At 41.1% G+C, this 27490-nt stretch overlaps 1 protein-coding gene across 6 annotated transcripts in view; it reads right to left on the bottom strand.

Annotated features, from left to right (window-relative positions):
- Positions 1-24895, bottom strand: part of PHKA2 (phosphorylase kinase regulatory subunit alpha 2) — a 91798-nt gene extending 66903 nt beyond the window's left edge. For 3 of the 6 annotated variants that reach the window (XM_024987966.2, XM_059883392.1, XM_059883393.1), the window contains exons 1-2: positions 24688-24890; positions 24080-24287 (exon numbers count right to left, since the gene is read on the bottom strand). In XM_024987966.2, the coding sequence (XP_024843734.1) occupies positions 24080-24157 (78 nt within the window). In that variant the 5' untranslated portion in view covers positions 24158-24287; positions 24688-24890. Of the gene's footprint in view, positions 1-24079; positions 24288-24687 lie in introns of those variants that run through there. The other 3 variants (XM_059883395.1, XM_059883391.1, NM_001191545.1) reach the window with 3 other exon arrangements.
- Between the last annotated feature and the right edge of the window lie 2595 nt (positions 24896-27490).

The following is a 27490-nucleotide window of genomic DNA, read 5'->3' as shown; positions in this document are numbered from 1 at the left end:
CTGGAAGTCGATCCACACAAATATGACAAATGTCTAAACACAAAGTATACTGGAACATTTAAACATCCACATGCGAGAAAATGAATCTCAATCTCAATCTCACCTCTTACACAAAGTTAACTCAAAGTGGATCACAGATCTAAATGTAAAATGTACATTTATTGAACTTTAAAAGAAAAACACAGAAGAAAAACCTTCAGGACTTAGAATTAGGTAGAACAAGCCATGATACCAAAAGTACCATGTATAGAAGAAAAGTTGATAAGCTGAACTCTTTCAAAATTAAAAACTTTTGCTCTGTGAAAGACATTTAAGAGATAAAAAGACAAGCTATAGACTGGGAGAAACTATTTGCATGTCACTTACTCAACAATCTAGAATATAGAAAGAACTCTCTCTCAAAAAAAAAGGGGGAAAGAACAGTCAAAACTCAATAGTAAGAAAACAAATATTGAAAAACTTGTTTTAAAAAAAACCTTGAACAGACACTTCACCAAAGAATATATGCTGCTGCTGCTGCTAAGTCGCTTCAGTCGTGTCTGACTCTATGCGACCCCATAGACGGCAGCCCACCAGGCTCCCCCGTCCCTGGGATTCTCCATGCAAGAACACTGGAGTGGGTTGCCATTTCCTTCTTCAATGCATAAAAGTGAAGAGTGAAAGTAAAGTTGCTCAGTCATGTCTGACTCTTAGCGACCCCATGGACTGCAGCCTACCAGATTTTCCAGGCAAGAGTACTGGAGTGGGGTGCCATTGCTTTCTCTGAAAGAATATATATAGATAAATAAATGAAAGAAACAAATAAAAAGAAGGCCAACATTAGCTATGAAGGAAATGCAAATTAAAACAACTGTGAGATACCACTACATATCTACTGAATGGCTAAAAGAAAAAAGAAAATAATGTCAAACCGCATGATCATCTCAATAGATGCCAAAAAAGCATTTGACAAAATTCAACAGCCATTCAAGTTAAACACTCTTACCAAAGTGGATATGGAGGGAATATATCTCAATATAATAAAAGCTATTGATGACAAGCCCAAAGCCAACATAATAATGGTGAAAAGCTGAAAGCCTTGTTAAAATCTGGTAAAAGACAAGCATGCCCACTCTATTCAACATAGTACTGGAAATCCTAGCCACAGAAATCAGACAAGAAAGAGAACTAAAAACATCCAAATTGGAAGAGAAGAGGTAAAATTGTCATTATATGCAGATGACATGATTATATATATATATATATATATACACACACACACAGACACACACATATATATATAACCCTTAAGACTCCACACAAAAACTACCAGAATAAACAATTTCAGCAAGATAGCAGGATACAAGATTAACATACAGAAATATGTTGCATTTCTTTACACTAACAATGAAATATCACAAATGGAAAGTAAAAAACAATCTCTCTTAAAATCACAAAAAAAATACCTAGCAATAAACCTAACCAAAGAGGTGAAAAATTTACATGCTGAGAACTAGAAAACATTGATAAAGGAAATGGAAAATGATTTAAATACATGGAAAGATATCACATGTTATTGGATTAGAAGAATATCGCTAAATGGTCATACTACCCAAAGCAATCTACAGATTAAATGTAGAGCTTATGTGATCTCTATCAAATTACCCAGGACATCTGTCACAGAACTAGAAAAAATACTCCTAAAACTTATGCAGAACCAGAGAAGACCCAGAATTGCCAAAGCAAGCCTGAGGAAAAAGGACAAAGCTGGAGGCACAACTCTTCCAGACTTTAGACAATACTACAAGCCTACAGTAATCAAAAGAGCATGGTACTGGCACAGAAACAGACATATAGATCAGTGGAACAGAATAGAGAGCCCAGAAATAAACCCCCATACCTACAATCAATTCATCTTCGGCAAAGTAGGCAAGCATATACAATGCAGAAAAACAGTCTCATCAGCAAATGGTGCTAGGAAACCTAGACAGCCACATGTAAAGCAATGAACCTAGAACACTCCCTCAGACAATATACAAAAATAAATTCAAATGTCCTAAAGACTTCAACAAAAACTTCCCTAATATGGGGAAGGAAATAGCCACCCAAGTCCAAGAAACTCAGAGTCCCAAACAGGATAAACCTAAGGCGAAACAACCCAAGACACATATTAATCAAACTAACAAAGATCAAACAGAAAGAGCAAATATTAAAAGCAGCAAGGGAAAAGCAACAAACAACACACAAGGGGATCCCCATAATGATAATAGCTGATCTTTCAATAGAAACTCTTCAGGCCAGAAGGGAATGGCAGGACATACTTAAAGTGATGAAAGATAAAAACCTACAACCAAGATTACTCTACCCAGCAAGGCTCTCATTCAGATATAAAGGATAAATCAAAAGCTTTACAGACAAGCAAAAACTGAGAGAATTCAGCACCACCAAACCAGCTCTTCAACAAATGCTAAAGGATCTTCTCTAGACAGGAAACACAGTAAAGGTTTATAAAAACAAACCCAAAACAACAAAGTAAATGGTAATGGGATCATATTTATCAACAATTACCTTAAATGTGAATGGGTTAAATGCTCCAACCAAAAGACAAAGACTGGCCAAATGGATATAAAAATAAGACCCCTATATATGCTGTCTACAAGAGACCCACCTCAAACCTTAGGACACACACAGACTGAAAGTGAAGAGCTGGAAAAAGATATTTCATGCAAACGGGGACCAAAAGAAAGCAGGAGTAGCAATACTCATGTCAGAAAATAGACTTTGAAATAAAGACTGTGACAAGAGGCAAAGAAGGAAGCTACATAATGATCAAAGGATCAATCCAAGAAAAAGATATAACAATTATAAATATATATGCCCCAACATAGGAGCACCTCAATATGTAAGGCAAATGCTAACAAGTATGAAAGGGTAAATTAACAATAACACAATAGTGGGGGACTTTAATATCCCACTCACACTTATGGATAGATCAACCAAACAGAAAATTAGCAAGGAAACACAAGCTCTAAATAATACAATGGGCCAATCAGAACTACTTGACATATATATAGGGCATTTCACCCCAAAACAACGGAATTCACCTTTTTTTCAAGTGCACACGAAACATTCTCCAGGACAGATCACATCCTGGGCCATAAATCTAGCCTTGGTAAATTAAAAAAACTGAAGTCATTTCAAGAATCTTTTCTGATCACAGTGTGGTAAGATTAGATGTTAACTACAAGAAAAAAAAACTATTAAAAATACAAACATATGGAAGCTAAACAACACGCTCTGGATCACCAACAGATCACAGAATAAATCCAAAAAGGAAATCAAAATATGCATAGAGACAAATGAAAATGAAACCACGACAACCCAAAACCAATGGGATTCAGTAAAAGCAGTGCTAAGAGGGAGATTCATAGCAATACAAGCCCACCTCAAGAAACATCAAATAAACAACCTAACTTTACATCTAAACCAACTAGAAAAAGAAGAAAAGAAGAACCCCAAAGTTAGAAGGAAAGAAATCATAAAAATCAGAGCAGAAATAAAAGAAACGAAGGAGACTACAACAAAAATCAACAAAACTAAAAGCTGTTTCTTTGAGAAGATAAAATAGACAAACCATTAGCTAGCCCCATCAAGAAAAAAAAGGAAGAAGAATCAAATCAATAAAATTGGAAATGAAAATGGAGAAATCACAACAGACAACACAGAAATACAAAAAATCATAAGAGACTACTATGAGCAATTATATGCCAATAAAATGGACAACTTGGAAGAAATGGACAAATTCTTAGAGAAGTATAATCTTCCGAAACTGAACCAGGAAGAAATAGGAAATTTTTAAAGACCCATCACAACCACAGAAATCAAAGTTGTAATCAAAAATCTTCCAACAAACAAAAGCCCAGGACCAGATGGCTTCACAGGCGAATGCTACCAAAAATTTACAGAAGACCTAACACCTATCCTACTGAAACTCTTCCAGAAAATTGCAGAGGAAGATAAACTGCCAAACTCATTCCATGAGGCCACCATCACCCTAATACCAAAACCAGACAAAGATGCCACAAAAAAGAAAACTACAGGCCAATATCACTGATGAACCTAGATGTAAAAATCCTCAACAAAATCCTAGAGAACAGAATCCAAGATCGAAAAAAATAAATAAATAAATAAAAAGATCATATATCATGACCAAGTGGGGCTTTATCCCAGGGATGCAAGGATTCTTCAATATTCACAAAATCAATGTGACACACCATATTAACAAATTGAAAGATTAAAAACCATATGATTATCTCAATAGATGCAGAGAAAGCCTTTGACAAAGTTCAACACCCATTTATGACAAAAACTCTCCAGAAAGCAGGCATAGAAGGAACATACCTCAACATAACAAAAGCCATATTCAACAAACCCACAGCAAACACTATCCTCAATGATGAAAAACTGAAAGCATGTCTTCTAAAATCAGGAAAAAGACAAGGGTGCCCACTCTCACCACTACTATTCAACATAGTTTTCGAAGTCCTAGCCACAGCAACCAGAGAAGAAAAAGAAATAAAAGGAATCCAGACTGGATAAGAAGAAGTAAAACTCTCTCTGTTTGCAGATGACACGATCCTCTACATAGAAAACCCAAAAACACCACCAGAAAATTACTAGAGCTAATCAATGAATACAGTAAAGTTGTAGGATATAAAATTAATCCACAGAAATCCTTTGCATTCCCATACACTAACAATGAGAAAACATAAAGACAAATTAAGGAAATAATCCCATTCACCACTGCAACAAAAAGAATAAAATACTTAGGAGTAAATTTACCTAAAGAAACAAAAGACCTTCCCTCATAGCTCAGCTGATAAAGAATCCACCTGCAATGCAGGAGACCCCCGGTTTGATTTCTAGGTTGGGAAGATCTGCTGGAGAAGGGATAGGCTACCCACTCCAGTATTCTTAGGCTTCCCTTATGGCTCAGCTGGTAAAGAATCCGCCTGCAATGTGGGAGACTTGGGTTCAATCCCTGGGTTGGGAAGATCCCCTGGAAAAGGGAAAAGGCTACCCACTCCAGTACTTTGGCCTGAGTCAGACACAACTGAGCAACTTTCACTTTTCATATATAGAAAACTATAAAACACTGATGACAGAAATCAAAGATGACACAAATGGATGGAGAAATATACCATGTTTGTGGACTGGAAGAATCAATATAGTGAAAATGAATATAATACCCAAAGCAATCTACAGATTCAACACAATCCCTATCAAGCTACCAATGGTATTTTTCACAGAACTAGAAAAAATAATTTCACAATTTGTATGGAAACACAAAAGCCTGGAATAGCCAAAACAATCTTGAGAAAGAAGAATGGAACTGGAGGAATCAACCTGCCTGACTTCAGACTATACTACAAAGCTACAGTCATCCAGACAGTATGGTACTGGCACAAAGACAGACATATAGATCAATGGCACAAAATAACAAGCCCACAGATAAATCCACACAACTATGGATACCTTAACTTTGACAAAGGAGGCAAGAATATACAATGGAGAAAAGACAATCTCTTTAACAAGTGGTGCTGGGAAAAACTGGTCAACCACCTATAAAAGAATGAAACTAGAACACTTTCTAACACCATACACAAAAATAAACTCAAAATGGATTAAAGATCTAAACATAAGACCAGAAACTATAAAACTCCTAGAGGAAAACACAGGCAGAACATGCTCTGACATAAACCACAGCAAGATCCTCTATGACTCATCTCCCAGAGTAATAGAAATACAAGCAAAAATAAACAAATGGGACCTAATTAAACTTAAAAGCTTTTGCACAAGGAAGGGAACTATAGGCAAGGTGAAAAGGCAGCCTTCAGAATGGGCGAAAATAATAGCAAACAAAGCAACTGAATTAAAGCAAAGAATTAATCTCCAAAATATACAAGCAGCTCATGCAGCTCAATAGCAGAAAAATAAATGAACCAATCAAAAAATGGGCCAAAGAACTAAACAGACATTTCTCCAAAGAAGCCATACAGATGGCTAACAAACACATGAAAAGATTCTCAACATCACTCATTATTAGAGAAATGCAAATCAAAACCACAATGAGGTACCATCTCATCCTGGTCAGAATGGCTGCTATCAGAAAGTCTGCAAACAATAAATGCTGGAGAGGCTGTGGAGAAAAGGCAACCCTCTTACACTGTTGGTGGGAATGCAAACTAGTACAGCCACTATGGAGAACAGTATGGAGATTCCTTAAAAAATTGGAAACAGAACTGCCATACGACCCAGAAATCCCACTGCTGGGCATACACACTGAGGAAACCAGAATTGAAAGAGACATGTGTACCCCAATGTTCATTGCAGCACTGTTTACAATAGCTAGGACATGGAAGCAACCCAGATGTCCATCAGCAGATGAGTGGATCAGGAAGTTGTGGCACATATACACAATGGACTATTACTCAGCTATAAAAAGAATACATTTGAGTCAGTTCTAATACGGTGGATGAAACTGGAGGCTATTATACAGAGTGAAGTAAGCCAGAAAGAGAAACACCAATACAGTATATTAACACATATATATGGAATTTAGAAAGATAGTAATGATGACCCTACATGCAAGACAGCAAAGAGAGACACAGATGTAAAGAACAGATTTTTTGAGTATGTGGGAGAAGGCGAGGGTGGGATGATTTGAGAGAACAGCACTGAAACATGTATATTACCATATGTAAAATAGATGACCAGTTCAAGTTTGATGTGTGAAGCAGGGCACTCAAAACTGGTGCTCTGGGACAATCCAGAGAGATGGGGTGGGGAGGGAGGTGGGAGGGGGGTTCAGAATGGTGGGACACATGTGCACTCATAGCTGATTCTTGTCGATGTATGGCAAAAACCACCACAATATTGTAAAGTTATTAGCCTCCAATTAAAATAATTTAAAAAATAAATACATTCAAATATCCTGAAGACTTCAACATAGATGTGATATCAAACTCCTAGAAGAGAACATAGGCAAAACATTCACTGACATAAATTGTTGCAATGTTTTCTTAGGTCACTCTCCCAAGGTAACAGAAATAAAAGTAAAACTAAACAGAACCATATCAAACTTAAAAGCTTTTGCATAGTAAAGGAAAACATAAACAAAAGACAACCAATGCAATGGGAGACAATATTTGCAAATGATGCAATCAACAAGAGTTTAATTTCTAAAATATAAAAACAGCTGATACAACTCAATAACAAAAAACTAAACACAATAAAAAAATGGGCAGAAGACCTAAACAGACATTTCTCCAAAGAAGACATACAGATGATCAATAGGCACATGAAAAGATACTCAACATTGCTACTTATTAGAGAAATGCAAAATTAAAACTATGATGAGGTATCACCTCACACCAATCAGAATGGCCATAACTAAAATGTCTACAAACAACAAATGCTGGAGAGGATGTGGAGAAATGGGAACTATCCTACACTGTTGGTGGAATGTGGACTGGTACAGTCACTACAGCAAACAGTATGGAGATTATTTAAAAAGTAGAAATACAGTTACCAAATGATCCAGTAATCCCATTCCTGAGCATATATCCAGAGAATACTGTAGTTTGAAAAGGTACATGCACTCTAATGTTCACAGCAACATTATTTACAATAGCCAAGACATGAACTCAACCCCAATGTCCACCATTAGATGAACGGATAAAGAAGATGTGGTATACACACGCACACACTACATAAACACACACAGGAATACTACTCAGCCATTAAAAAAGAATGAAATAATGCCCTCTGCAGCAACACGGATGCAACTAGTGATTATCATACTAAGTGAAGTCAGTCAGACAAAGATAAATACCATGTATCACTTATATGTGGAATCTGAAACATGATACAAATGAACTTATTTACAAAACAGAAATAGACTGACAGACATAGAAAACTAATTTATGGTTACCAAAGGGGAAAGAAAATAAAGATGGATAAATTAGGAATTTGGGATTAGCAGATACAAACTGGTATACACAAAATAGATTAATGACAAGGTCCTGCTGTGTAGCACAGGAAATATATGCAGCATCCTGTGATAGACCATAATGGAAAAGTATAGAACAATCACTTTGCTTATACCAGAAACACAACACTGTAAATCAAGTATACTTCAGTAAATAAATAAAAATCTAAAATATTAGAAAAAAATAATGTCAAAACTAAGTGTTGACAGGGACATAGAGCCACTTGAATCCTCAGACATGGTGGGAGTGCAAAACAGTGCTGCCAGTCTAGCTATGTGATCTTGGGCAAATTACTTAACTTCTGTGATCTGTGGTTTCCTTTTGTATAAAAAGGAAGGTTCAAAGCAGATTGGAGGGCATGGGTTCGTGTCCTCTCAAGCCCTATACTTATTCCTGTTCTAACGGAAACACTGTAGCCTCTGCCTGTCCAGTACCTGTTCCTCCTTTTTCTGGTAATGGCCTATAATTTTCCCTGCTGTGACTGTGTGGTTCTTGGGGGGAGGTGCTGATTCCATTATTGCCTGCCCCCTGGTCATGACCCTGGCTGCAGGGAAGGACATGTGACCCAGCCTGGCCAATCTAGGCACAATTCAGGGATGTGCACATGACCCAGGCTGGACCAACTGAGAGCCATTCTCAGTCAGGACTTTGTCTGGGGCCATTATAGAAAAAGCTCTTTCTGCAGATGGCACCAATCTGAAAGGATAAATCTGGAGCTGCCAAGGGACCACCTCTGCCACCACTTAGGAGAGCCTGGCAGAGAATAAAGGCCACTCTGAGTCAAACGGGGTCAAGTAATGCAAAGAGATAAACTCGATCATTTGAGCTCCTGAATCCAGCCATGCCTGAATCTAGAACAGTTCCTTGGACTTTTCAGTTATTTGAGCAATAAATTCTCTTTCGTGCTTAAAGGCCATTTAAGGTGGGTGTGTCACTTACATCTGAAAGAATCCTGACAGATAAGACCATGAGTTCTTATTAAATGACCATGATGAACTAGATACTGTAAAAAAACACTTGATGCCATTAAAGAAATCTAAGATTGAGGCAATATTAAGGCAAAATACACAAGACACAAGCTAGATGGTAGCATCGAACTATCTAATTTAGCATGCAGTTCAATTTCTAGCTGGAGGGCACAGAGATGAATGCACAGAGAGGACAGACTCCTTCTTTCAATCCCTCCATCCTAAAAGAAAATCGGAGTAGCTCCTTACTGCTCTCTCTGCCTCTAGTACTAGTTCCTTCCAACCCATCCTCCACAAAGGGAAGTCACAGAAAAACCCAAAATCTCAAGACTTCATTGCTCTGCTCAGAATTCTCCAACCCACAGGAAAGAACACCCAGATATAAACCCATGCACCTATGGTTAATTAATATATGACAAAGAGGCAAGACTACACAATGTTCAACAAATGGTGCTGGGAAAACTGGGCAGCTACATGTAAACAGAATGAAATTAGATCATTCTTTAACACCACACACAAAAATAAGCTCAGAATGGATTAAACACCCAAATGTGAAATCAGACACATTAAAACTCCTAGAGGAAAACATGGGCAGAATACTCTTTGACATAAATCATAGCAGTACCTTTTTTCAAGCCATCTCCTAGAATAATGGAAATAAAAACAAATGGGACATACCTAAACTCAAAAGCTTTTGCACAGCAAAGGAAACAATAAACAAAAATGAAAAGACTACCCACAAATTGGAAGAAAGTATTTGCAAATGATGTGACCTAAAAGGGATTAGTCTCCAAAATTTGCAAACAGCTCATGACACTTAATAGCATCAAAATAAACAACCCAATCAAAAAAACAGGCAGAAGACCTAAACAGACATTTCTCCAAAGAGGATATACAAATGGCCAAGAGGCACATGAAAAGATGCTAAACATCGCTAATATTAGAGAAATGCAAATCAAAACTATAATGAGATATCAGCTCACACCAGCCAGAATGGCTATCATCAAAAAATCCACAAAGAATAAATGCTGGAGAGGATGTGGAGAACAGAGAACCCTCCTACACTGTTGGTGGGAATTTAAATTGGTGCAGCCACTTATGAAGAACAGTATGAATAGAGCTACCATTGACCTTGCAATCCCACTCCTGAGCATGTATCCAGAGAAAAACATGATCCAAAAGGATACGTGTACTCCAGTGTTCATTGCAGCACTGTTTACAATAGCCAAGACATGAAAGAAACCTAAATGTCCATCAGCAGGGGGATGGGTAAGAAGATGTGGTACATATATACAATGGAATATTACTCAGCCATTAAAAAGAACGAAATAATGCCATTTGCAGCAACATGGATGGACCTAGAGAGTGTCACACTGAGGGAAGTTAAGTCAGAGAAGGATATCCTTTATATGTGGAATCTAAAAAGGATATAAAAGAATTTATTTACAAAATAGACTCACAGACTCTGAGAATGAACTTATGGTTGCCGGTGCTAACGTGCTAAGTCGCTTCAGCTGTGTTTGACTCTTTGTGAACCCAAGGACTGTAGCCCGGCAGGCTCCTCTGTCCATGGGATTCTCTAGGCGAGAATACTGGAGTGGGTTGCCATGCCCTTCTCCAGAGGATCTTCCTGACCCAGGAATCAAACCCAAGTTTCCTGTGGCTCCTGTGTCAAAGGCAGATTCTTTACCACTGGTCCTGTACACACTGCTATATTAAAATGGACAACAGGGACCTACTGTATAGCACATGAAACTGCTCAATGTTATGTGGCAGTCTGGATGGGAGGGGAGTTTGGGGGAGAATAGATACATGTATATATATGGCTGAGTCCCTTCACTGTTCACCTGAAACTCTCACAACATTGTTAGCTGGCTTATACTCCAATACAAAATAAAAAGTAAAAACAAAACAAAACACAAGAATTCTCCAACCCAATGATAAAATCAAAGTCCCTCAGGCACCCATACAAGGCTCATCATGGGCTGGCTCTTCCTCTCACATCTAGCCTCACCACCCATACTGCCTTCCCTAGCCCCCCAGAAAACCTGAATTTATATTTCCTTCACGTGCTCTGCTCTCGCACTTCTGTGCCTGTGCACACACTCTTCTTTCCACCTGTAATGCCCTCTAGCAAACACCCCTCCTTTATATACTCCCTCCTCCACGAAGCCTTTCTGGAACTTCCTTTCCTATGCTCCAAGGGACAGAGGTCAGAGGCCTCCAAGCTAACTCCTACCCTTGGTCTTCTTTCCTTTGGATTAAGAATTGCTATGTTCATGCTACCACCTTGCTCAGTTCCAAGGCAGGAATATATTGTTTAATGATTCAAACAAAATACTTAGAAGAAGTCAGGATAAATGTTGAAAACACATGATTACTTGTCCCTCCCACCCTTCCCCATCACCCCTATGCTAGTAAGGCAAACAGAATGTGAGAATTTCTATTACAAAAACTGGTTAAATTCACTTAGTGTATGGGAATTTTGTTCTAGCAACTGCTGCTAGAAACGTTAAAGGGGATGGGGAAGGGCAATGCCTTGGGCTTGAGAGTTTTAAGTAGGAATTATAATAGCATTTGTTCTAAAATGATCGCATCTATAATTGAGACTACTGGTTATGTGAGTAACCTTTATTTTTTTCTTCAGTTTAAAAGGTAGATTTTTCATAATTTGGTATGTAAACCTCAGGCTTTCAGAAAATAATGTTGACAACTTAAGCTCTGACATGCAGCAGGCTCATGTTTTACCTAGGGAGATCACAGGTGTGCAATTCTCACTTTCAAATCATGTCTTTTTCTAAATTGCTGATGAAATTTCACCCTCTGGGTTTACAAATAATGCACAAGCTGTAAGCTGTCCTGGGCTGGTGCATTTTTATCATCTCCTATGACTGAATGGTGGCTTATAGGCAAACAAGCTGGGTTGGAAGCCAAGGGTTACAGGAATCCACTTCATTCTAGCTTCATTCCAGAACCCAATACGCATCTTCAAACTTGCAAAATTCACAGAAACCATTCTGGGCCCCTTTGCCACAATCAAATATGTAAATTACTTTACTACTCTTTAAGGAGATTTTAATTCTTTGCCTCTCTCGCAAATTCCTTAGCCTGAGGTGTTAGTCCTTTGCCTCATGTTGTGGAAACTTACAGAACAGATCCAAACTCAAGGGCTATGAGAATCCTCCTGGCTACACCTAAATCAGAGGTGTCAAAGGATGACTGGGTGCCACGCTAGCACCCTTTCACCTGAACAGGAAAATTGCAAATGTCTCTATTTGCTATTTTCAATAAGACTTTATTCTATTAGGCTCAGGCTTCACTGGTGGCTCAGTGGTAAAGAATCCTCCTGCTAATACAAGAGACATGGGTTCCAGTCCTGGGTTGGGAAGATCCCCTAGAGAAGGGAATGGCAACCCACTCCAGGATTCTTGTCTGGAGAATCCAATGGACAGAGGAGCCTGGTGGGCAATAGTCCATGGGGTCACAAAAAATCAGACAGGACTGAGGAACTAAACAACAAAACGGGTTGAGAGCATGGTGGCACCACACACGCTCCTCTGCCTCTGGGCTCTCCAGCATGTCGGTCAGGAGTCCACAGATGGGCTTTGTTAGGGCACAAAGCTAGAGGTCCTTGAGATTCCTGGAATTTTTTTTTCCTAGAACTTTTTTGTGAGCATTCTTCCCAGAAGATATTCAGCCATCATTAAATTCTCAAATGGGTCTGTAACCCATCTGATTAAGAACCACTTCTCTAAATGTAATTTTATGAACATTAATTATGTTCTCCTCACCTATTATTTTGAGGCAGATGTGATATTTACTTCACTCTATTAGGGAATGCAACATAATTTGGTATTCACAGCAATCTGGTGTGTCTTAAGTATTTATCTCCACTCTTTGGCCTGTTTCCAACAAGACTGAGTACTTATCATGGGGCTGTCAGCTCAGAAAAAAGGATGACCTTGAAAAGGTCCCTTCAACTCCTTTAAAAGACGCTTGCTCCTTGGAAGAAAAGCTATGACAAACCTAGACGGCATATTAAAAAGCAGACAGATTACTTTGCCGACAAAGGTCCATATAGTCAATGCTATGATTTTTCCAGTGGTCATGTATGGATGTGACAGTTGGACTATAAAGAAGGCTGAATAATGAAGAATTGATGGTTTTGAACTGCGGTGTTGGAGAAGACTCTTGAGAGTCCCTTGGACTGCAAAGAGATCCAACCAGTCAATCCTAAAGGAAATCAACCCTGAATATTCATTGGAAGGACTGATGATGCAGCTTCAATATTTTGGGCACCTGATGCGAAGAGCTGACTCATTTGAAAAGACCCTGATGCTGGGAAAGGTTGAAGGCAGGAGAAGGGGATGACAGAGGACAAGATGGTTGGATGGCATCACTGACTCAATGGACATGAGTTTGAGCAAGCTCTGAGAGATGGTGAGGAACAGGGAGGCCTGGCTTGGTGCAGTATATGGGGTTGCAAAGAGTTGGATATGACTGAGCACCTGAAAAACAACTCCCTTGCCTGGAATTCTTCAACTGTAAAAGCAGACTGGGTGATCTCAGTAGATGATCTTTTGGATCCCTGCAAAACTGGAAACATGGTCCTTTGTTTGTAAATGAAGGTTCAAGGATTTTCACTGAAGTACTCAAATGTTTTTCATCTGTCAGTAAAATATTTAAAAGCTGTCCTGAAAAGAGCACAGCAAAAGTCCTCCTCCTGGCTGCCCCTAAAGAGAACTGAAGTGGGAGAAGGCAGAAGGCAGGGCCTGGGATAATACCAAGAAGGGGAAAATGTTATCTATGCTCTTTTCTCGAACTGACACACAGACCAGATAAGCATCAGTCTGACTATGGACTAAAAGTGTCACTTCTGCCCCTTTTCGACTCAGTGCTTCCCAGAATGCTTGTGCGTGCCCTGGTCCACCACTATTCTCATTCCCATTGTGACTATTAAATAAATTCCTCCTAGAGTAACTGAAACTAAGAACATCAGATGACAGGTTGCAGCAACTTTGGATGGTAGAGGTCTGATAAATAATAACAGCAGCAGTCATTTATTAACTGCACATACTACTGCCCATACTACAGCACACAGACTACATGGTAAGCATTTTATTTCATTCATTCATTCATTCAATCAAATGTTTTTAAAATCTCTACAAACCGCCAGGTACTAAGGGCCAAGGGGCTTCCCTGGAGGCTCACTGGTAAAGAATTCACCTGTCAATGCAAGAGACACAGGTTCGACCCCTGGGTCAGGAAGATCCCCTGGAGGAGAACATGGCAACCCACACCAGTATTCTTGCGTGAAAAATTCCATGTACAGAGGAGCCTAGAGGGCTGCAGTCCATGGGGTCACAAAGAGTCAGATACGATTGAGCACACACGCACATGCTAAGTGCTAAGAATAAATGGTAGTTAAAAGAAATCCTTGGTCCTGTGCAGTGGACTTTATAGTCTAGTGGGAATTCATTCATTTTAAGTCACACAAGTAGATGTAAAATTCCCACTCAGTTAAGTGCAGCAAAGGGGATGTGTGCCATGCTGTGACGGTGTCATGGAGGGAGGGCTTCCCCGGAGGAGCCAAGGTAGAAGGGAGGTTAAGATGTTACCCAGAGTGAGGGTCAGCAGGAGGGCACACCTGCTTTGAAGACGACCACTTTGGCTGCAGTCTGGAGAAAAGCTGGGAGGGGACTGAGAGTGGCTGCAGAGAGAAGACAAGTGGGGAAGCTAGTACAGGGATAGAGCATGGCAAGGCTGGTGGCTTACCGAGGAGGGTGGTGATGGCAAAGCGGAGCAGAAGCAGCTGATGGAACCGAGAAAAAAATCAGCTGAGCTTGGTGATGAAGTAGATACAAGCCGGAAAGGAAAAAAGAAGGGGTCAAAAAGACTCCTGGGTGGCTGACTCAAGGCTCCACATGAGCTGTGGTATCCAGATATATCAGGAAAGATCAAGAGTTTGCTGTTGGGCATAACATATGGGGAGTGGTTTTCTCTCATTTCTCCCTCCTGGTATGGCTCTTGATAAAGAAGCCAAGTTTTCAAGTCAGCTGAGCTGGTTAACCCTTTACCAGCACACCTCTGGTGGTGAGAGAAGCTGGAGAGCTAGGCTACAGCTAGACTGCAATATTTGGAAGAACACTGCATTGTATTCTAGGAGTGATAAAAGCCATGGGAAGGATGTAGGCAGGAGAGTAGTGCAATCTGGTGCCTGATGTAAGGATGCTTACTCCTGGGGACGAGGGGCCAAGAGTGGAAGCAAGGAGCAATTGGGAGGCTAGAGGGGCAGTCGAGGTATGAGATGGTGGTGGCCTGGACTAGGGCAGGGGCAGTGGACAGGCACAGAAGTGGATGGAGCCGAGACAGATTCTGGTGATCTAACTCATCAGTACATTCTCTCACTTTTTGGTGGGGCAAGAGGGAACAGAAGGAATCCAAATTGACTCTTACGCTACTCCTAGACTATGTTTATTAATATAGCCTTAATTTTTACAATATAATAAGATCTCAAACACATAGGAAAGCAATGTAATCAATACCCACCACTCAGACCCAACAAAGGAAAGCATTCCACCATAATACCAGATTCCTTTCTTTTTAAAAAATAAAATGTTACAGATAAAGTTGAAGCCTTTTTTTCCTTTTTTAATGTGGTATTACATTAATAGATTTTCTTAAGTTTCCTTGTATTACTGAGATAATCTTTACTTGATTATGATCTATTTTTAATACATTGTTGGCTTCACTGTATTACCTTATACTTTACATCAATATTCATAAGTGAATTTCCTCCAATAATAATTTCATAAATATCATGTCTTATTTGACTATGGTATCTTGGGATACTGGCCACATAAAAGGAGTTGGCAGTTATTCCTCTTTATCTTTTATCTCAAACAGTTCATTTCAGATAGGGGTTATTTGCTAATCTCTTGCTCCTCTCTCACTGCACTGTACTCACCACACAAAAACCCCATCTCTGCTAAATGTGACTCTGCCTGCCACTTATGTTTCTTATGCAAGTGCTCAAATTTTCTATGTCCTAATTATTTCTCTGCTTTATCTATAAAGCAGTATCTGAGAGAAAGGAATTTAAAAACTCCCGCTATGGCTTTGTTAGCAGTTAGGTCAAGTTTTGCTTTAAACATTTTGAAACTATTGATATGTTGTTAATATTCTGTGTGTTTAAAATTGCTTTCTTGGTGAACTATCCATTTATCATCTAGTAATACACCACTTCTGAATTCCTAATAGAATTATTTTAAATTTCAAAATCTCTACCTTTTAGTATAAAATTACACAAACTTATTTTTGGCTAGCATTCGTATAGTATATCTTGCCTCACTAATTATATATTCAACCTTTATGTATCCCCCATTTTAGGTTTGTCTCAAATCACATATATATTTACAACTTTTTAAAAATTAATTTCTATTATCTGGATAATTTAAAAATTAACATTTATTGAGATTACTATTATAGACTTATTTTCATCTTCCTGTTTTGTCCTTTGTGCTTTTTAAAAAAATTCCCTCACTCCCCAAGCACCCCTCACTGGAGAAAGGAAAGGCTACACACTCCAGTATTCTGGCCTGGAGAATTCCATGGACTACAGTTGGACACACAGAGTCGGACACAACTGAGCAACTTTCACTCACTCACTCACTCCCCAAGCACCCTTTTCCTTTCTTCTCCCGGAGTGATCAAATTTTCTTTATTCTATTATTTTTATTTTTTAATTTTTTTCAGGTTTTCTTTTTAGTTTATTTTAATGGGAGGCTAATTACTTTACAATATTGTAGTGGTTTTGCCAAACATTGACATGAATCAGCCACAGGTGCACATGTGTTCCCCATCCAGAACCAGCCCCCCCACCTCCCTCCGCATCCCCCAGGGTCATCCCAGTGCACCAGCCCTGAGCACCCTGTCTCCTGCATCGAACCTGGACCGGCAATCTGCTCCACATATGATAATATACACGTTTCAATGCTACCCTCTCAAAGCATCCCACCCTCGCCTTCTCCCACAGAGTCCAAAAGACTGTTCTTTACATCTGTGTCTCTTTTGCTGTCTCACATCGTTACCATCTTTCTAAATTCCATATATATGCATTAATATACTGTATTGGTGTTTTTCTTTCCGACTTACTTCACTCTGTATAATAGCCTCCAGTTTCATCCACCTCATTAGAACTGACTCAAATACATTCTTTTTAACGGCTGAGTAATATTCCATTGTGTATATGTACCACAGCTTTCTTATCCATTCATTTACCAATGGACATCTAGGTTGCTTCCATGTCCTGGCTATTGTAAACGGTGCTGCAATGAACACTGGGGTACACGTGTCTCTTTCAATTCTGGTTTCCTCGGTGTGTACGCCCAGCAGTGGGATTGCTGGGTTGTATGGCAGTTCTATTTCCAGGTTTTTTTTAAGGAATCTCCACACTGTCCTCCATAGTGGCTGTACTAGTTTGCATTCCCACCAACAGTGTAAGAGGGTTCCCTTTTCTCCACACCCTCTCCAGCATTTATTGTTTGCAGATTTTTTGATAGCAGCCATTCTGACCAACGTGAGATGGTACCTAATTGTGGTTTTGATTTGCATTTCTCTGATAATGAGTGATGTTGAGCATCTTTTCATGTGTTTGTTAGCCTTCTGTATGGCTTCTTTGGAGAAATGTCTGTTTAGTTCTTTGGCCCACTTTTTGATTGGGTTGTTTATTTTTCTGGAATTGAGCTGCATGAGCTGCTTGTGCATTTTGGAGATTAATTCTTTATCAGTTGCTTTGTTCGCTATTATTTTCTCCGATTCTGAAGGTTGTCTTTTCACCTTACTTATAGTTTCCTTCGTTGTGCAAAAGCTTTTAAGTTTAATTAGGTCCCATTTGTTTATTTTTGCTTGTATTTCCATTAATCTGGGATGTGGGTCATAGAGGATCCTGCTGTGATTTATGTCAGAGAGTGTTTTGCCTATGTTTTCCTCTAGGAGTTTTATACTTTCTGGTCTTACGTTTAGATCTTTAACCCATTTTGAGTTTATTTTTGTGTATGGTGTTAGAAAGTGTTCTAGTTTCATTCTTTTACAGGTGGTTGATCAGTTTTCCCAGCACCACTTGTTAAAGAGATTGTCTTTTCTCCATCGTATATTCTTGCCTCCTTTGTCAAAGATAAGGTGTCCACAGGTGTGTGGATTTATCTTTGGGTTATTTTGTTCCATTGATCTATATTTCTGTCTTTGTGCCAGTACCACACTATCTTGATGACTGTAGCTTTGTAGTATAGTCTGAAGTCAGGCAGGTTGATTCCTCCAGTTCCATTCTTCTTTCTCAAGATTGCTTTGGCTATTTGAGGTTTTTTGTATTTCCATACATATTGTGAAATTATTTGTTCTAGTTCTCTGAAAAATACCATTGGTAGCTTGACAGTCTCCCATTATTTTTAAAGTTATTTTTTCAACTTAATTTTAATGGTAAGACTTAAATATAACCTCGACTCAAAATATATAAAACTTCTACTTTCCTTTTAACATAAGGGCCTTAAGAATACTTTAACTCCATTTTCCTCCCATTCTTCTGCCACGTTATTTCCCAATATATAATTATATCTTCTTTCAACCTTCCCTCAAAGTAGTCTTTATTATGATTACAATTTGTTCCATACTCCATGTTTTAGTTATCCTATTCTCATTTTAAATTCTGTTATGACTAGATAGCAATACTTACTTAGTGTCCTGATTTCTTGTCTGCTTTTTATACAAAATTATCTGCAGTTACAGTGAACAATGCCTCGATCATTCTTTTTCTTTTTTTAAATATCTACTTATTTATTTGGCTGTTCTCAGTCTTAGTTGTGGCATGTGGGATCTAGTTCCCCAATCAGGGATCAAAATCGGACCCCCTGCATTGGGAACGTGGAGTTTTAGCCACTGGACCACCAGGGAAGTCTCTATTTTTCTTTCCTATCCGTATTCTTTTATCACCACTTTGTACTTAACGCTTTTATGAATGAGCCTTCAAACAGAGCTGATATTGAAAAAATGTACAAAGTTAATATTTCTTCTCAGGGTCAAAATAAATCTAGGAATTTAAAAAAAATTTTAAGTCAACAAATACTTAAAAGATACTTTGAATACTTTGGAGATAACTTCTTCAGTTCAGTCGCTCAGTCGTGTCCAACTCTTTGCAACCCCCTGGACTGCAGCACGCCAGGCTTCCCTGTCCATCATCAACTCCTGGAGCTTACTTAAAACTCATGTCCATAGAGTTGGCAATGCCATCCAACCATCTCATCCTCTGTCATCCCCTTCTCCTCCTGCCTTCAATCTTTTCCAGCATCAGGGTCTTTTCAAATGAGTCAGTCCTTCGCATCAGGTGGCCAAAGTATTGGAGTTTCAGCTTCAGCATCAGTCCTTCCAATGAATATTCATGACTGATTTCCTTTAGGATGGACTGGTTTGATCTCCTTGCATCCAAGGGACTTCAAGGAGTACCTAAGCAGGTACTCCTTAAAGTTTATATTAATATTTTCAGTACATTCAAAACCATTTGTGCAAAAGGACCCTTTTATAAATATAGCTCTTTCCTTCTTTGCCTTAAATATTCAAATAAAGTTTCGAAGTATATCTGACAAATGACTAGGAAGATATTCTTTCACAGACACAGGAAAGGGAAATTAGTTGATATGCCAGCTGATATAAACAAAGTATTATCTCAAACTAAAGAATAATTATGAGTTCAATATATTTAATGTTAAGTGATTTCTAATAAGTGAAATCAAAGTAAGTTGATCTCAATTTAAAAAGCTCAATCAACATCACTAATCAGAGAAATACACATCAAAGCCACAATGAGATACGACCTCACACCTGTCAGAATGGCTAACATAAAAAAGAACACAAATACCAAATGTTGGCAAGGATGTGGAGAAAAGGGAACCTTTGTACACTGTTGGTGAGAATGTAAATTGGTGCAGCCACTGTGGAAAACAGTATGGAGGTTCCCTTAAAAAATGAGAAATAGAACTACCATATGATCCAGCAAGTGCACTCCTGGGTATATATCCAAAGAAAAGAAAAACAGTAATTTAAAAAGACACATGCACTCCAATGTTCATAGCAGCATTATTTACAATAGACAAGATACCTAAGCAACCTAAGTGTTCATCAACTGGTGGATGAATAAAGAAGATGTGGTGTATACATATAATGGAATACTACTCGACCACAAAAAGTTATGAATTCTGTCATTTGCAACAATGTGGATGGACCTAGAGGGTATTAGGCTTAGTAAAATAAGTCAGAGAGAAAGACAGTACTGTATTTTATCATTTATATGTGGAATCTAAAATAAGGCAAACAAATGAATAAAACAAAACAGAAACAGACTCAGATATAGAGAATAAATTAGTGATTATTAGTGGGGAGAGGGAAGGGGAGGGGCAAGACAGGGGTAGGGAATTAAGAGGTAAAAACTACTTTGTATGAGACAAACTACAAGGATATATTGTACAGCATGGGGAAATATAGCCCTTATTTTATAACTTTAAATGGAAAACAATAAAAATATTGCATCATGAAGTTATACACCTGAAAGTAATACCGTAAATCAACTATATTTTAAAAAAAATATCAGAAACAGAGGCCAGCCTTGTATCAGCTGACAGTGAAAACTGCCTCATAAACATCTGCACCTCTCTATAGAAGACAGCATAAACCTATCCAGCATAAACTTTAGAAACCACTCGTTTACAGTCCGCTCATTCATTTTTTTTTTTTTTTTTACTGTGGTAAAAACGTGCCTAACATAGGGCTTCCCTGGTGGTAAAGAATTCGCTTGCAAATGCGAGACACACGAGTTCAATCCCTGATCCAGGAAGCTCCCACATGCAACTAAGCCCATGTGCCGCAACTATTGAGCCTGTGCTCTAGAGCCCATGAGCCCCAACTACTGAGCCCGCATGCCCTAGAGCCTGTGCTCCCCAACAAGAGAAGCCACCGAAATGAGAAGCTTGTGCACCACAACTAAAGAGTAGCACCAGCTCTCCACAACCAGAGAAGAGCCCATGCAGCAATGAAGACCTAGCATGCCAAAAATAAAATTATTTTTAAAATATGCATAACATAAAATTGCTCTTTCATGTTTACTGACTGGATAGGTGACCTAAGATCACTCAGAAACGATGAGGAGGCCCTAAATGGGTTAGCACTTTACAGCTGTGAAGACTAGCTGTTGGGGTGGGATGGCTTCAAGTTGGGGGAAGGTGGCAAGGACTGTGGCTCCACACGTGCACAGTCATGGGAGTTCCAACAGAACTATACTTGGAGTGTTCTGGTTAATCAGGAAAGCTTGACTGCAGTCATGAAGTGAAACACAGGGCAAACATGAGGTCTTCTCACCAACTACCGCCAAAATAAATACAACTAAAGGCTCAGACAACTGTTTTTTAATCATTAAAATGTTGGAGAGGAAAGTCCAATGCTACAGATTTGCTTTACTGGGAAGACAGTTCTTTTGCTCCTGAGGGAAGGTAAGCCTGGATCAATAGCTGGGTCATTAGGAAGGCTCAGAGCCTGCGGAAGGTATTTCATCACCAAGGACATAAAGGTACTTTTCATGTGTCTGGAGCACTGCTTCATGCCAAAGGAACAAAACTGATGAGGTCTCTGCGCTTAAGGATCTCACAGAATCCACGGGGAGACATAATTATGTTCAAAGACCAGAAAGCAATTAGTAGCTATATCAGGGCCCTCAGGAAAGGGAGCATCCTGGACCAGGGTGGTGAGGCGACGACTTGTGGCCTGAGTATGTGTGGCCTATATCAAAATTAGGGCCTCCTGGGTGGTGCAGTGGTAAAGAATCCTCCTTCCAATGCAGGAGACTTGGGTTCGATCCCTGGTCTGGAAGATCTCCTGGAGAAGGAAATGGCAACTCATTCCAGTATTCTTGCCTGGAGAATAACATGGGACAGAGGAGCCTGGCAGGCTATATAGCCCCTGGGGTCACAAAGAGTCGGACATGACTCAGGGACTAACAACAACGTATCAAAATTATACCACCACCAACAGCGCTGTTTACTAATGCGTAGTAGGTGGGGCCGGAGAAGGCAATGGCAACCCACTCCAGTGTTCTTGCCTGGAGAATCCCAGGAACGGGGGAGCCTGGTGGGCTGCCGTCTATGGGGTCGCACAGAGTCGGATACGACTGAAGCGACTTAGCAGTAGCACCAGCAGCAGTAGGCGGGGAGAGCAGGTGACATACTGAGCACTAATCACAGGTGTTAATTATCCTCATTTTATAGGTAAGGGCCTGGACTCAGGTGGGAAATGGCTACACCTGTAGTTGAAGAAAGAGCTAGAGATTAAACCCAGGTGTGACATAATCACCAAGATTGATCAGTAATGAACGGCAATGATTTTCAACTTGGATTTTAAAACCACTGTGTGTAAGTAATTATAATCTACTTCAAAGAGGAAGGCAAAAAGAAAAGTCACCCCCCATTTGCTGGCCTACTTCTTCAGTTCTCAACTTGAACATCATCTCTTCCAGTACTCCTTCATGCTCCCCAAATGGGGCAAGGTTCCCAAAATAAGAATCACAGTTCTTCATGTGCAATTTCAAAAGCCAATATGCTCTAAGAACTTGAAGTGTTTTTATAAGTTTTCAGCAAGCTCATTTGATGGCAAAATGCTGACCTGAACTGGTGTGAAACTGCTTTCCATATTTACTTTTCCTACTCAGTGATAATCTCCACATTCTGATGTGGAAAACAATGTGTTTGATTAAGGGTGCTGCCTAGATTTCATTGCAGTTACTAGGGAATATTCAATATATGTTTACCACCCCAAATCCAAACATTTCTGACTTGCAAACCGCATCTGACATCAAGAGTTTCAAACAAGGGACTGTGGACCTATCCCCTACACATGAATCTCACTGCACTACAAGTATCTACTCTTCTTTGTAGGCCCAGCACCAGACAGAGTGCCTTGCACATAATAGGTACACAACAAATATTTCCTGAATGAAGAAACAAGCCTGTGAAATTGGCTATAGGGAAAAAGGGTCAGTGACTTGGGAGTGACCAGGCCTCTATCATGGAATGCCACTTCCTTCTCTGACATGGAGGTCCTATAAATAGTTGCTGTTGATTGAAGGCAAGCAACACAGCTGCTGTCTTCAGGAAGAATAAAAATAGTCCAGGGGTCTTACATGTTGGGCCACACAAAACTTTAGCTGAGTAATACAAAACAGGAGATAGTTAGATGTCAGACCACATGAGAAGCTTCACAGATCTCCAGCTTGAGCGAACACCTGCGTTTGGGTCTAATCCTGCTACCTGCGGTAACCTTTTTGGCCCATAGATTGCTCATCAGTAAAATGAGGGCAACAGAGTAAGCCCTAAGGCCCTCGCAGGGCAGAATAGCAGCCATCACCACACAACCGGGAGTGGGATACACACCCCAGAATTTCTCCCCTCCTGTCTACTGTCGTCACAGTCCAGAGCTCACCATCCTCATTCAGTGTGCTGTCCAATCTACACACACCTCCTTCCATCCGAAAGAAGCTGAGTCCATGCAAAAAGACGCATTTTGTACCCGGGGCATCGAAAAGGGCTCCTATCTTCGATCCCAAACAGTAGTCAAAGAATCCCGTTAAGTGTAGTCCCAAAGCCCTTCGGTCCCGACTCGGAAAGTGGACGAGGTGGGAATAGGGGTGAGGAGTAACCACTGGCTAGCAAAACTGGATTTAAAGAAAAAACAAAACAAAACAAAACCCCTCATAACTGCAAAGTCTAAAGACATGAGAGGGGACTGAGTAGGAGAATAAGTGCCTCAGTTCAGTTCAGTTGCTCAGTCGTGTTCGACTCTTTGCGACCCCATGAATCACAGCATGCCAGGCCTCCATGTCCATCACCAACTCCCGGAGTTCACTCAGACTCACGTCCATCGAGTCAGTGACGCCATCCAGCCATCTCATCCTCTGTCGTCCCCTTCTCCTCCTGCCCCCATCCCTCCCAGCATCTGAGTAAGAGAATAAGTGCCTGGAGAGGGCAATTCGGCGTGGTCCCTCCTTACCTGGTAACAGAGGATTGTTTGCTGCACCAGCCGCGCGTATCCGTCTAAGCGGACCCCGGAATTGCTCCTGCTCCTCATCTCCGCGTTGCGTCCGACCCGTTGCAAAGAGGCGGGTCGCCCGGGCTGCGGCCGCCGAGCGGGCCTGGTTCCCAAACAGTCACAGCCTCGGTCAGTTCTCGGGATGGAGCCCGGTGGTAAGACGTAGGGGCTTTTAAAAACGACAGAACCAAAGTATGACTGGAAAGCCAGCCAGCTAGTTTTCCTATAGTAGAAAGGCGCGAAGGCGGAGACCCCGCCTCGACCAGGCCCGACGCGCTCCCGACGCTCGCGGGTCCCTGGCAACCCCGCGGGAGAAGTAGGGAACTGGGTTCCGGGCGTGGGGCAGGAACGGTCTGCAGGCGGTCGCGAGGCGGCCTCGAGGCCGGCCACGAACTCTATCCTTCCCGCCCGCCGCAGCCTACTCACAGTCCCGCCCCTGGCCGCGCCCCCAACGCGGAACCGAACCCCCCGAGTCCCGGCCCACAGGGGAAGGAAAACGAAGTGGCCCGCGAGAGTAGCGGGGAACTTGGCTCCGGGCGGGAACCAGTTTGCCTCTCTGAGCCCCTTACCTCGCCGCCAGCGGCCGACCACAGCCGGGGATGTTGAAACAGGCCCTTCCGTCGCGGGCATCTGAAGGTCCAGGACCCGCCCCCTGGACCCGCCCCAGGCCCGCCTCCCGCTACGCCCCCGCGCGGAGCGCCACCCGCGGAGCCGGGCCGGAGGCGCAGAACTCCTCTAAAACGCTTGGACGGTGGCCCGCCCTCCCCTGAGATGAGCTCACAATCGCATCCCTGGCCCCGCCCTCTAGCACCGCCTCCAGATCCGCCCGCGCTGCGGAGCAGCGAGCTGAGAGCTCGGGAGATACAGAACTGGCTGCGGGGCGGGCGACGGGGCTTCTCAAGCGGTCGTAGGGAGGGCTCCTGGTGGGGAGAAATACGCCCGCCCACCACTGCTGCCTGGGCACCCCTCCGCAGGCCAGAAGAGCAGCTCTGCCCTGGCGCGTCTCTGCCCACGAGCGGAAGCAGACTAGCGGGACTCAGAGAGGAGAGGAGAGGGACAGGGGCAGGGCAGGGTACCCCAGCTGCTCACCGCGCCTGCAGCCTCAACACTAGGCACCTGGGAGAAGCTCACCTGGCCTGAACTGCGGTCCACCTCCAGGCCTACAACTTGAAACTTGGCATTCGTGTTTCGTGGCTAATTACCCACTGTTTTTTACCATCTTCAGCCCACTATTCATTTTCTACCAAAATCTGGTCCCATAATCTGACAGTTCAGCTAATAGCCTTTCCTAAATTCCTTTGCTACTCTCCATGCATTTACTGTATGCTTGGTGGACAGGGAGGCCTGGCGTGCTGCAGTCCATGGGGTCGTAAAGAGTCGGACACGACTGAGCGACTGAACTGAACTGACCCAGTAGACCTCCTCCTCGCCTTTCTGAAGCCTCTTTAAGGGCCCCCTCAGCTCTTCTCTATTAGTCCTCCCCATACTCTGAATTCCCATGTTTCTTTAGCGAGAGTTTAGGTCTTGGAATCTGTTCAAATTGAGTTCAAATTCCAGTTCTGCCATTTACAAGTGGTGTGAACTTTAGCATGTTTTACTTGTTTGAAATTCAATGTTCTCGTCTTTAAATGGGAATAATGATAGCACCTACCTCCTAGGGTGGCTTTGAACAAGAGGATGAATATAAAGCACTTAGCACCATACCTGGCTCATAGAAAAGTACTTCATAAATCCTAGCTAATCATCATTTGACAACAATGTATTGCCTTGTATTGTTTCCATGTGAGGCATGTTTTTCTAACTGGATGGTAAGTTACTCATTGAAACAGTCTTTGGTATCTCCCACTGTGCCTGGTACAGTGTTAAGCATGTAGTTATAGCTCAATTAGAATTGAATGAATGAGTGAATGAAAGAAAATCAGTCATATTCAGCTGGGTCCCCTATGTATCATCCTTAACCAAGTTCTTTTTCGAAATTCCGTAACATAAACTGTGTCTGAGCGACTGAACTGAAATGACTGAGCAACTAAACTGAAACTTGCCTCACTCAGCTAAAGCACCAAATCAAGTAGCTCACTTTTTTCTTACTTGTTGTTATTCACTCTCTCAGTCATGTCCTTTTTGCGACCCCATGAACTGCAGCATGCCAGGCCTCCCTGTCTTCACCATCTCCCAGAGCTTGCTCAAACTCATGTCCGTTGAGTTGGTAATGCCGTCCAACTATCTCGACCTCTGTCAACCCCTTCTCCTCCTGCCTTCAATCTTTCCCAGCATCAGGGTCTTTTCTAATGAGTCAGCTCTTCACATCAGGTGGCCAGAGTATTAGAGCTTCAGCTTCAGCATCAGTCCTTCCAATGAATATTCAGGATTGATTTCCTTTAGGATGGACTGGTTGGATCTCCTTGCAGTCCAAGGGACTCTCAAGATTCTTCTCCAGAACCACAGTTCAAAAGCATCAGTTCTTCGGCATTCAGCCTTCTTTATGGTCCAACTCTCACATCCATACATGACTACTGGAAAAACCATAGCTTTGACTAGATGGACCTTTGTCAGCAAAGTATGTCTCTGCTTTTTAATATGCTGTTTAGGTTTGTCATTGCTTTTCATCCAAGGAGCAAGCATCTTTTAATTTCATGGCTTCAGTCACCATCTGCAGTGATTTTGGAGCCCAAGAAAATAAAGTGTGTCACTGTTTCCATTGTTTCCCCATCTATTTGCCATGAAGTGATGGGACCGGATGCCATGATCTTAGTTTTTTTATCTTAGTTTTTTGAATGTTGAGTTTTCTTACTATTGGCTCTTAAATGATGCAGCAATCCATGTGATGTACCTCCATGAAGAATTTGCTATGGTCAACAACAAGGGGTAAATAAAACTAGACATTAAATTATCACCATGAAATCTCTTGGCATGTATGTCCCCTTACAAAACTCTTATGTATACTGTATCTAAAAGTTGGAATCATTACTGCCTTTGTTCACAGTGAGTTCTTCTTCAAGAGTCCATTTTGCTACCACAGGGGAATATAACTGATGACCTTTATATATTACCTGTACATTTCCATCCAGTACAAAAACATTTTCAGTTTCTTGATCTCATTCTCTGTAAAATCTACTACACACATACACCTCTTTTGGTGTATAGCCAGCCTGCATTCTTAGGCTTTGGTCTATGCTTTAATGTGGCTTTCCTGGTGGCTCATTCATTACAGGTGGTAAAGAATCCACCTGTAATGCAGGAGATGCGGGTTTGATTCCCAGGGATGGGTAGATCCCCTGGAGAAGGAAATGGCAACCTACTCCAGTATTCTTGCCTGGGAAATTACATGGAAGAGCGAGCCTGGTGGGCTACAGTCCATGGGGTCACAAAGAG

Source organism: Bos taurus, chromosome X, assembly GCF_002263795.3.
Source record: "Bos taurus isolate L1 Dominette 01449 registration number 42190680 breed Hereford chromosome X, ARS-UCD2.0, whole genome shotgun sequence".
Taxonomy (NCBI): domain Eukaryota; kingdom Metazoa; phylum Chordata; class Mammalia; order Artiodactyla; family Bovidae; genus Bos; species Bos taurus.
Note: the sequence above shows the minus strand (reverse complement) of the source record. Positions and strands in the feature narration are given on the sequence as shown.